The 13,033-nt window shown below is 35.1% G+C and overlaps 1 protein-coding gene across 4 annotated transcripts in view; it reads left to right on the plus strand.

Annotated features, from left to right (window-relative positions):
- The first annotated feature begins 963 nt into the window (after positions 1-963).
- LOC121424843 (zinc metalloproteinase-disintegrin-like EoMP06) overlaps positions 964-13,033 on the plus strand; it is a 40,869-nt gene continuing 28,799 nt past the window's right edge. For all 4 annotated transcript variants that reach the window (XM_041620646.1, XM_041620647.1, XM_041620649.1 and 1 more), the window contains exons 1-3: positions 964-1,036; positions 5,925-6,001; positions 9,472-9,584. In XM_041620646.1, the coding sequence (XP_041476580.1) occupies positions 995-1,036; positions 5,925-6,001; positions 9,472-9,584 (232 nt within the window). In that variant the 5' untranslated portion in view covers positions 964-994. The remainder of the gene's footprint in view (positions 1,037-5,924; positions 6,002-9,471; positions 9,585-13,033) is intronic.

Genomic DNA, 13,033 nt, shown 5'->3' on the forward strand with positions numbered 1-13,033 from the left:
AAACATTTAATGGTTTATTCATTATAATAACAAGCAACATGTGGTTACCATTAAAACAGGTGTATACCTTATGTTGACAAAGGATGTTGATATACTGTTATTCCAAGAAATTATCCTACTTTTAATTTCCTTTGCCAGCATCCTTCCTTACCTTCTGTTTTCCATGTTTTCCATGTTTTCCACTGTGAAAATATATTGATATTATAAATAAAAGTAAACATTGCACATCCCATGTAAAACATAAAAAAGACTATAAACCGGATTTGGAGGTTAACTACTCCATTGGTAGTAGTTTGATACTGGACACTTTCTAGAATGTTTTTTTGTTGGTAATAAATGTGGTTTTATATCAAGTATACTCTGTTATTTCTGCTGGTTTTCACTCCTCTTCACTAACAGTTTTTCTTGAAAAATTTGAAATTTGTGATGCAAAGCTGATACATCGGCTACATGTATATGTCTCCCATCATCTGTTTTCAAGGGTATATTTGATTAATTAATGTATTAAAATTATGTAAGTGTATTTTATTGCTTCATAATCTATATATTGTCACTTCTGTGCTTCAACCTCACATAATTATCACATGGCAATAAATCAGAAAAATCCTTTGGAGTGAACAAAGTTCCTTAGATTTCATTCATTGCCCATGAGTACAACTAATGGTCTAGGAGTGAAGATGTGCAATATGTATTTTCTGAATGTGTATTGTACATGAACTATGTTGTCATGCTAATGATGGGAGTAGGAGGGAAGGGGAGGGTGAGGGGGGGGGGGGGAACTTATTACCCAGTTTTAGTTATAGTCTAATCGACATTAATGAGACATGGCAATAGAATTCTTATTGTATTGCATGCTTATCAGCAATCAGGAAGTCATATGATATATGTGATACAAGCATGATGATCCCGACTTGAACATTGTTTCAATTTAAAAATTTTTTTTTTTCTTTTTTACAGGAAACTATTTCCGAAGCGGTATGTGGAGACTGTTGTTATGGAAGGTGGGCACGTGGTCACCAAATTACCTCATAAACATGTGAGTGCAAGAAGGCTTTATTGGATATCATTTTCCGAAATGAATTTGACTTGTAAATGAAGAGTGTAATATGTTGAAAGTAAAATGATTAACTTAACAAGCATGTGAATTCAACAAAAAATTGTTGGAAATGTTTGGGATAAATTTTATTTGAAATGAAATTAACAACAAGAGCGTGAATTTGAAGTGATGTGTGTTTTTTCTCATTCACTATTATGTTGTTTGTGTGAAGTCACATGGATTGGAAAGGAAGACCTTCGAGTTATAGTTATTCAGTTAATCTTTTTGCTTTCCCGGCATCCATGTGACTCTTCCTATTGTTTTATTTGTTTTTTGATGTTATGTTCATTGTGCCCAAGAAAGTGATGATGATGATGATGATAATGATAACATTACTACTACTAATAATAATTATAATAATGCAGGAAATGATTATTTTGAATATTTCTAAATGGATTTTGATGAGGAGACTTTTGTGACATTTCTCTCTCAGAAAAGTGAGAATGCATGAAATGAAACTTAGATAAAATGTAAATTCTAAATTGATAGTGATTAAATCCTATAATAAAATGTTGTAGAATGCCCTAACTGATGGCACTGTGTTGTATCAATTCTATTTTGATCAGTTGATTGTATAAGTGGATACATGATTTAATTGGAAATTCATATTTAATTGGTAGGCTTAATTCTTGAATACACTAAGCTACATAGATGTCGATCTAAAGCCAGTGTAATGATATCCAAAATCCTCCAGAAAAACAGATAGACATCACTGTGGAATATATTTTTTCTTTTTCTTTATTTACTGTAATAGTAATTACATGTATAACATTCAGATGCTGAATAACAGAAAGTTTACAATTGCAGTGAATTTGATATACAATTTAAATATACTCAATCATGATTGCTCAAAAGTGTTGCAAATTCAATATTCAACAAAGTAATAACCATCATGTCGTGATACCATGGTTGATTGCTCCTATTCAACAGGAATTGAATTGATCTTGGGCAACTTGATAGGACAGCCAAGATGATACATTCCCCGGGGGGGCCCACTTACATTGACGAGTGGATACCATGCGCGACCAAAAAAACACGTAAAAAGGATGTCTTTTTCACGATAGGGCATGTTATGTACGTAACGTGATAAGGGTGTCAAAAACACAAAAATAATGAAAAAAGGGTATCTATTTCGCTAGGAAATTACGTGTTTAGGGTCGAATTTGCGGGGATGATAAAACAAAATTAAAATGTTTTATAAAGGATGTCCTTTTTGCCCACACACTTCGTGTTCAGATTCCGATTTGCGTGAGGTGTAGAAGATGGGGTCGTACTAAACCAAATAAGGTAAAGCCGACGACCGAAGGACCCGTAACAATAAAACATTCCTGTACTTGCTTAGGGGTTCATTTCAGGGAATATTTGCCAAGAGTATCGTTTTGTTTCCAATACTTGTTAAGGGTAGGGTTTCACACGCCAATACTTGTTAAGGGGTGCATTTTCAGAATATGAAAATTACGTGTTTAGGGTGCTTTTCGAGACCCCATGGTCGCGCATGGTATCTACTCGTGAATGGTAGTGGCCCCCCGGGATACATACAGTGAAACCTGTCCAAAATGACTCCCTATATAAAAGAAGGAAAAATATAACTTTGCTTTATTAACACGTGGCAGTTATAGGTTCTCTGTAAAAAGCCAAAATAGTAATTTAGTCTCCAAGAACCAAAAATAATAAAGAAATAGTTTATCTGAAAGAGCAATTTTTCTTCTTCATACTTTAAAATTTTAAGTCATGAAGTTGAATAAAAAAAAAAGATACAAGAGTTTCTTTACACTGCTATTTTCGGACTGCTTGGAAGTTTCACTGAGATTACAGAGTATGCACATCTCATGCTTGAGTGAACCCCAAAATTCAATTCTTGTTTTCTCCTTATTTTTTAAGCTCTTGCTGAATTTCCTCTGCATTCAATCAAGTATTTTTAATGGTTATTTTTGGTCAATTTTAACATATATATCATTTTGAAGCTTAGGAAGTGAATTTTCAAGCTTAATAGAAATTGCAATATTCATTTTGGTGGAATTATTATTGGTTTTTGGGTGGCAGGTCACATATTGTCGCATGCACCACGAACCGTCCTCTCTGCGCACTTCGATGCGAAAGTTAGTTTTGCAGAAAACACATTTAAAGAAAAGCTTTTTTAAAACCAGCAATAAGTGCACCTACCAGGAGAGCAAATTATTTACCGGTGTCTTCGTTCAAAAGTTCAGGTTCCAAAGTTTCATCCCGTATCTTTATATTTTCTTGAAGTGAATTATTTACGCCACAGTGGGCATCGTAACAGAGAGGACGGTTCGTGAAATAGATACAGTGTGCTATCAGGCCTTGCGATTTCACCACAAACTGTCCGCTCTGTTATGGTGCCCACTGTAGCGTAAATAATTCACTTCAAAAAAATATAAAGATACAGGATGGAACTGTGGAACCTGAACTATCGAACAGAGACACCTGTCAGATCTTGGGACTGAAATTCCCAGTCTGGTAATAGATTTGGTTCTGTTTGAAACGAAAGTAGTTACCACTTGCAATAATCACACAATCATTCAATATCTATATGTAACATAAATTTAATTCAGAGCGACCAGCTCTATAAATGTACATATAGTTAAAGAAATTGAATAATCAGAATTAAATCATGAATCACATGCATATCAACATAACATCAAACTGTATTTAGCAGTTAACATCAGCATGAATTAACCTATACTGAATATGTTGCAATATGTATCTAATGAGAGTGATTTATTTATATTTAATCAAGGCCTAATAATTTGGCATCCAAACATGACAATATTTTTGGTTATTAATTCCACCAATTAAGTTTCATCAAAAGAGGGTTTATACTTGGATGAATACCTACACTGGACCGTAGTATATCTAATCTGGTTATAATTTATATAGTTCAGAATAAGGACCCCTTCGACATCGTCAATGACTATCGTTGGTCCGATGAATATAGTCGTCTAAGACTAAGAGCGAGCTGCGGTGGCTTCGACGACGCGAAGTAAAGCGAGCGAACTCTCGACGAAAAGCCAGTCCAGATTCGCGGACGAAATGATGAGGGCTGAGAGCCACAGTACGAAGATTGCTACGATGAATCACTAGTCACGAACTCTGAGTTCGAGGATGAAGTACGAGCCCAGCTCGTCCCTAAAGAGAGTAAATAAATAACCATCTCCTAATAGACAAGGTCCAGTAATAACACTATAAATGTTCACAAGTCAGTTACGATATACTAGCTTGAATTCACTGAACTACTTACGGAAAATAATGTAAAAACAAACTACGGTATCTTTTATCCCTAAATAGCAAAAGGAAATCTCTCTTCTCCTAGAAGTATACTTCTCAGTTCAATGAATATTTACATCAACTATATCATATACAACATCAATAAACTGATCCTGGCTATTACTCTTGTTCAGTTCACAAGCCATATATCACATAACTATCAGTTTAAAATATATGGGAATCGTCATTGTCATTGAGCGTATAAACCAACAATTCTTCCATAATAAAAAAAATGTCTCATTTAGTAACATTTAATTACTTCATCTTTATATCATTACTTCATGTTTAGTTGGTTTCACAAAGTTTTCATTTATGAAATATGATTTACTATACAATACAAAGCATTTAATATTCTTTGCACTTTAGTGTTCAATACTCCAACATTAATCATAAGCAAAATAATTACTGAATTTCTGTTTTCTTTGAAAACACTAAGTTTTGCTTTTAATTACAATAATTAATTATACCAATAAAATAGTGAACTTACAGTTCTTTGGAACAGTCGTGCCTGGTGAGATGAGGGCAGATGTGGTGGCTTTACCTGGCCTGTGCTGCCTGGATCCAGCCTGCCAACGATGGGGATTAAGACTCCGCTGTGCCTGCACTACACAGCCTGCAACATACACCCAAAGTAATGGCCTACGAGAACCACACCCTCACACTCCGAGTTAAGACCAAATGTGGAAGGGTCTTCCTCTCCCGAGAATCAAACGATTTCTGATTTGCTTTTACTCAAACACCACTCCATCATGACTCTCACAAAGACAAAGTCATTAACATTCTCAATATTCCTCTGCTTTACTCTTCCACGCTGAACATATCCAATTAAAACTACTTAACTATCCAAGCTTTAATTTCACCTATTCAAAACTCCCATCTCAAACATTCTCAACAATCTTTTCCTCTCATACATAAAAACAAACATCTATAGAATTTTAGAGACCCATTGAACTTAACTAAATATATCAAGTTAAATGACCCAATGCTCATGACCTAAGATTGTCAAGAAGTCAAATTTGTAAAATTCTAATCCTTACACCCCAGCGGGTTTGATCACTTACTTAAAGATACAGTTGATTGACTCTGGGACTATGACAAGAGTCAACCACCCAAATTCCTTTTATTATACAAGCTGAATGGTTACTAGGGGTTAACACTAAATAGACTTACAGTCGCATTGTGACAACACCAGTAAATAATTTGCTCTCCTTATAGATGCACTTATTGATGGATTTAAAAAAGCTTTTCTTTAAATTCGTTTTCTACCAAACTAACTTTCGCATCGAAGTGCGCAGAGAGGACGGTTCGTGGTGCATGCGACGATATATAAAATGAATCACTCTGAATCAGGTTTAGGGGTCACTATAGGCAGGTGGTTACTGTGGAGCACTGACTGCTGACACAGGCTTGACTGTGGTTTAAAAAAAATACATAAGTATACAATGTTGACATATTTATCTATTAAGTACTTTAAATTATTCTTACTGTACAATAATCTAATTTTTTTTAATGATATTTTACTGTATTTTCTAATTTTTCACAGCATCATTGCTATTACCACGGTGAAGTGAGAGATGGCAATTCATCTTCAGTTGCAATAAGCACATGCAATGGTTTAAGGTAAGAACCTGATAACCAATCATCATTTAGAGATGTAGAGGTGCTGTGGCTCAGTGGCTAAGTCTCCAGACTTTGAACTACAAGGTTTGGGTTTCAACTCCCACCATGACACTCGCATTCTTTAGCAAAGTGTCAAAGTTATATTTGTCACTTTTCACCCAGGTGTAGGAAATGGTACCCATAATAGGAAGGAATTCCTTGAATGTTTCAGCACCTAATCAGGTTAGCCATGCCGAAGATAGGGTAATAATATGCAGCAATTAGAAACAATGTATTAAGCGCTATATAAAAGTTTATATTATTAATGTTATCAATATAGTATTTTTGATAATAAACACACGCAAATTGCACCCTTATTTTGAAGGCATTAATTCGCTTCAATCACAAGTGTACCTCACAAAACGTGTTTATTACCATTTACAATTTCCAAGTGATCAAAAACTCTATTTACTTTAAACAATGTAGTTTTACTAGTATCTCATAGTTTCAGCGATTAATCCTTATCATCCCCCCCCCCCGCAGTTGGGTTCATCATTTTGTTAGATATTAATATGATTTTCAAGTCTTGCTCACAGGTTTTGCTTTGAAGGAAGCACTGGAATTAACAGTAGATACTAGCATAAGAACCAGGATGTGGAATTTTTTGTAATGCAAGAAACCACAGGTCAATTAGAGAAATATAATCTTGAATTTAGTTTATTGATTGTAAAGTGTCAGGTGAAAAATTAACAGCAGACTGTAACTGTATACTTTTGAAATCCTCACTTGATAATTATTGGTGTAGTCTACCAAACAAAACAAACGTTACAGATATCGTATTTCCCTTATGGTTGAAATATTAAGTTTAATGATGGTTTAAAATATGATCAGGAAATGAAATATGAGCCTCTTCAAGTTTTATTGTAGACAGGGACAAAGATGATGATCCTAGGCGACCTAGGAGAAGCACAAATCAACAAGAGTAATATTGAATTTAATTGCACTTATAGAAGAAGCACAGTTAAGAGTATTATTGAATTTGATATAACCAGTTCATTCATAAATTTCCATTTTAGAAAACAGTACATATCAAAGGGTATGATTTAATATTTTTATATAGAGCTCAGAATGGGATAAAAGAGATATTCCAAGAGTTAAAGCCATTATTGCACAAATCAAAGATGAGTGCACTATTGGCCTTAAATGAATTGCAAATTGAAGATGAGTGTTGCCATGTCACTTTCATAACATTTGTTTGTTTCTAACGTAAAATGTGATGATGGTCTTACTCGGCATCAAGCCAGCTCAGCTTTTAAAAATCAGATACTTTTCATTTAAGATTGTGCAAAGTTAATGCAGAAGAAAATGAATTTCCCCTAAGAATTTTGAACAAGAGCACATTGTATTTCCTTATTATTATTATTAACCATGGTGGGATATGATGATATATCCATCTGTGGCAATTGAAGATAAATGACCATAATGTAAGCATCAAATTGTAAATTCAACTCCCAGCTTAATGAGAGGAGGGGGGGGGGGGGGCTCTCGATTATTTGCATGTGTCACCACAGAAATTATGGTTCTTCATATCACAATGGCATGTATACATCCACGTGCATGAGAGTTTCGTGTAGATTTTACACTCTAGGCAAGTTTAAACCATATTTATCATGTCTTCAATCATGAGGCTTAAGAGTTTTAAAAACATTTGCCCTTTGCATAAAAGTTACTATTATAGTAACTTTGCCATCCACTGTTAACTAACCTGTCTGGAATCCTTGATTTTGATTGGCTATTGATCAACGTTACCATGGTAGTTATCATTGGTTGGCAAAATTACCATAATAGTAATTTTTATGCAACAGGTCCCAGATCAAAATGGCAAAAAAGAAGACAACATAAAAGCAAGTGAATGTACACCCTAAACATACCTGCTTTTCTTGATTTGTGCCATTTTTCTTTGAAAATTTAAAAGGCTATTTTTTCTCATTTTCATATTTAATTGTTGAGTTTGACACTTTATTCTTTTACAATGGTTATTAGAAGTTCTTTTTATAAGACTACTGAAAAAAAAAAATTGCGAACAAACTTTGTCATGGGCATTCTGAATGTACATGTAAAAGGTAATATGAAAAATGGACCCTTAAATATACACATCTAATCTAGATATAAGCTTACATTTCAGGGTGGGGGATGGGTATTCATGAATCATCTTTCAATTATTTCACTAACAAATTTGCTTCCAATCAATCAAATCAAAGCAGAACTTATTACTAATCTTGAAAAACATGTGAAACAGATGTGAAGAATGAAAAGAATTAAGAAATATATTCATTAAAAATTAATAAATGATTCATTCGGATAGACACTGAGTTACTCCAGAAAGATGACTGTAAAAGCCTGAGAATGACAAAATTGATCACATGGAAAGCTCTTGTGCGAGTGTAATGTAACTCCAAGGATGATGCCAATAGAATTTGGTAATGCATGTAAGCTGAATGTAATAAGATTTATAGCGAATATAGGTATATAAAAAGTTAATTTGGAATAGGTCCTTGGGTATTCATATCTTCTGTGGATGTATGTGTCAGGTGTGGAATGTGATTCATGAATCAACTTTTCATGATGTTAAAGGAAAGCTTTAGTTAAGGGTCAGTACTGTACTTGAGGGTCATCTATTATTACTAGCATTAAATATAGGCCTTAAAGGGGAAGTTCACCCTGACAAAAAGGTTTATTGTAAAAATTGCAGAAAAAATAATAAAATATATTGCCGAAGGTTTGAGAAAAATTCACCAAATAATTAAACAGTTATTAGAATTTCAATTATTTGATTTGTGACGTCATATGCGAGCAGTATTCCTACATAGCAAATGGTAAAAAATCAATGAAATGTCATTTTCTCAGAAAATTGAAAATGGTTTTCACTGGAACTTTTGTATATCAATAGACAAATCATTTCACACCCGATCATGAAAAGAAAACAAAATTATTAAAATCATCAGGAACCATACAAAATTTGAAATTCATACATTTTATATTACATAACACATGGGGCAGCTGCTCGTTTATGATGTCACAAATCCAAAATTTTGAACTCTAATAAGTTTCTTTCTCCTTAACAGATTTTCCTCAAACTTTCACCAATATTTTATACTATTTTTTCTGCTATTTTTACAACAAAGCTTTCTTCAGGGTGAACTTCCCCTTTAATGATATTTCATATTTACTCTGAGTAGCCACTTTAGCTTGATTAGCTGGTCTTCCACTGGGCCCTGATTTTCATATGACTCCTTTTCAGTCTAACATGAGAAGTGCCTGGCTAGATGGTTTAAAGTCTTTGGTATGACTCGGCCAGGGATTGAACCCATGACCTCCTGTTAATGGGGCAGGTGCTGTACCACTGAGCCACCATGCCCAATTTTCATGACACAGTTTGAGGAAATATATTTCAACTTAACCAATTGTTTTGTCTCTTTCTGTATTTGCAGTGGTCTGGTCCATGTTGATGGAGAAGCTTTGGCTGTAGCGCCATTGGAGGGGTCGCCAAGGCAACACGTCGTTTATCATCAAAAAGATGTAATCAGCAGGGGAGAGAAATTAGGTAAAATAAGAGTAATAATTCATATTAGGGTTTACGTCAATGAATTTCACTGACTGATTCATTCTCAATCAGCTTATAACTTTTGTCTGTCAAAATCCCTGGCATAATGCTTTGTGAAATGCTCTCAGCGTCTTTATTTGTATTTTGGAGGATTAGCAAAATGATGTCTCTTACAGGTTACACCATTATAGAATCCTGGATTTCCCCCGCACACGATACATTCATAATCTCCACTTCCTGGGGAGCTTTCAAGCCCCCTTGTCACAATGTAAAACGTTGACAGTTTTTTTCCAGACTGGCTATTCATTGCAAGACCACGAATTGAATTAGGACTACATTGATATCATCCAGTAGAAATAACATCATTCCACTCCCTGGGGAATATTCTAGTACCCCTCCCCTCATTGAAGCATTTTGTTAAGTTTGTTTCATACAGACTATCCATTGCAACACCATGCAATAGATATGGTATTTCACCTAGTGGAAGAGACCTCATCTCCACTTCCGGAGGGGGGGTATTCCACTCCAGCCCCCCCCCCGACATGGAAGTTTCTTATTAGTCTGTTTCATACTGACTGTTCATTGCAACTCTATGCCATATTTGTGGCAATATCACCTAGTAGAAAAGACATCATCTCTACTCTCTGGGGAGTAATCCTGCCCTTCCCCCCCCCCCCCGTAAGTTTTTTTTTCAGTTTATTTCATACAGATAATTACACAACACTACAATAGATATTTTGCCTTGTAATAGATATCTCACTTTACAATGGTGACATCACAGGCAGGAAAATGTGAGAAATCGGCTGAGGTTACAACCTTGCTAGAGTCAGGGCTTCGTTGTTTATCTGAGAGTTCTTCCTCAACAGTTCTGTCATTGATTTGTAAGAACAGTGAATTGCTGATTGGTCTTAATTTCTATTTAGCCCATTTTGTCTATATGGGAGTGTTTTATTGACTTGTCAGACATTTTATCCGACAAGTCTAGTTTTATCCGACAGTTACCATAACTAGAGTGGTACTCAGCCAATCAAAATCAAGGGAAGTTGTCAGATCTGACAACTTGTCGGATGAATATGTTGATGAAACGCTCCCCTGGTAACTTTATGAATAATATTTAGTCTGTATGGTAGTCTGATGGACTGTTTAAGAATTACATTTTCATTAGACAGAGTGCAAAAGTAGTTAGTAGAGGGAAAAAAATGGACCATCGAGGCATTTGGACAACATTTAGGTGGGTAAAATACCAAGTGCAGAGTAGTCCAAATGGCAATAACACAAAATAGCAGACCAAATGAGTCCAGCCCATGTGGCGTTAGACTTGGTCTATCTAAGAAGAAGACCAACTGCTTTTAGACCATATGAATGTAAACCAATAATACGAAAATAGGTGGAATTGCTTACATTAACGCCCAACACACATTGTACGATCTGTTTGTGATCCGATTTTTGACAAACCTGTTACAGCTTTTGATATGAATGTTCCAGTCTATTGCAAGCCTCCCTGTAGGAACTAACGAAACACGGTTCCAAAATCCTTGTGATGTGATCGCAGTCGCACCTGACTAAATGAAATACATATAACCTTTAATTTAACCAGACAGACACAGAATGTTGATTGAGCAAATATATAAATTAGATTTATCAAAGATCTCCCTCCTAAACGCCACTCATCACATGAGGTCATACATCATGCCATGTACCCATCTGGCTTATTACATGAATGTTGCTGAATCTAAATTAGATTTATCTAAGTTCTTTCTCAGACCCACCTCAAGAACCTGCGGTCTGAGACAAGGGCCCGTATTCTGAAGTCGGGTTTAACTTAAACTCAGGTTTAAAGTTGTGGTTTAAGTATGGATAGCCAATTGTTACATAAATCACTAACTGTAGAGATATAATATTTCAGCTCAATTGGCTTTCAGATTATTGTCTTTACCATTGAAGAATCAGGAAAGAGTACAGTAAATATAAGAAACATACAACTTAATAGAAATTTTGCCACTTTTGGCTTCCCATAATATTAGCACAGAGTTAGACCATGGTCTAAGTTAAACCTGACTTCAGAATACCGGGCAAGGGATCCAGTTTCATACAGCTATGGTAACTTTGCCATCATTGCGGCTACCATGGTAACGGGGCTCAGTAGCCAATCACAATCAAGGTTTCAATGGATATATAATTCATTTATATTCAATTCAACTCATAGAAGTTACAATAGTGGCAAAATTACAATAGTTGTCATTCCTATGTAACAGGCCTGAGTTTTACAAAGAGTTGCGATAAAACCAAACTTAAATTGCATGTGATCTGCAATTACATACATTTAAATAATGATCAGTGGTTGATTGGAATCAATCATAAATCTTTGTTAGACAAGGCACAGGGGAGCATCTCATGGAAAATAGGCAGTGATTTTCATAGATTACTGTTATAAACTACTGAAATCCTTGCATCTGATTGGCTTGGAACAAATTAGTCAGTGAAAATCACTGACAAGATGCCTCATGAAACACCCCCTTGGTTTGATAGCCCCTTGAAGTGATTCGGCCAGGAAGAAATCGTTGCTGAAGTTCAGTTCCAAATTAGATTTATTCAAGCTCATTCACAGACCATCGGAATAAGGTCATGTTTACATGTACTAGGTTTAGGAATGCCACTCATGTAGTCCCACTCATAAACATTCTTGGTGCATGTTTCAACTGGGTGGCCTCCATCAGGGAAACGGTTTTAGATGAAACTGAAAAGATTGATTGCTTCTACATGTTTATTGTTCTGTATTATAATGAACTGTGTAGACACTGACTGTTCTTTAATTTCCTGTCATTACTTTGGAAATTTAGAAATGTTTTTATAATTCAGTGTTTGCATGTCATGTAAATTACCCCCCCCCCTAAGTCCCATTCATTCCCATCATAAAAAATAATTTTACATAGATGACTTTCTAAGTAATGGTTTGTGTATGACCTGATTTTTCTTATGTCTCCTCATATCAAATCACACTTTGCTTTGAAGCGATTAACACTTGATGGGTGCTCTTTAATAACATCTTATAAATGTGGATAATTTTGGATGTGAATTTCTCTTGGACTTTATAATACTCTTTTACCGTGCAACATGAAGTTTGAAAGGGTATTCCTGTCAAAGCATCATTCCTTTCAAAATTGAGAAATGTTAGTATATTTCAGTGGTAGCATGTGACTGCAAGTCATAAATTACCCCCTTAAAAATCCTGATCATTCCTAAACACCCCTCCCCCTAGAAATCCTGATCATTCCTAACATAAGTTATGATTTTACAGAGATGAATTTCTAAACAATGGTGTGTGTATGACAACATATAATTTATTCCCTTCTGATAGGAGCTGTTTTCTCTTATCACTCCTTGTGTCAAACCCCACTTTATATTGAACAGATCATGACATTGGCACTTGATGGTTGCTCTTTAACAAC

Source organism: Lytechinus variegatus, chromosome 12 (genome assembly GCF_018143015.1).
Source record: "Lytechinus variegatus isolate NC3 chromosome 12, Lvar_3.0, whole genome shotgun sequence".
NCBI classification, from domain to species: domain Eukaryota; kingdom Metazoa; phylum Echinodermata; class Echinoidea; order Temnopleuroida; family Toxopneustidae; genus Lytechinus; species Lytechinus variegatus.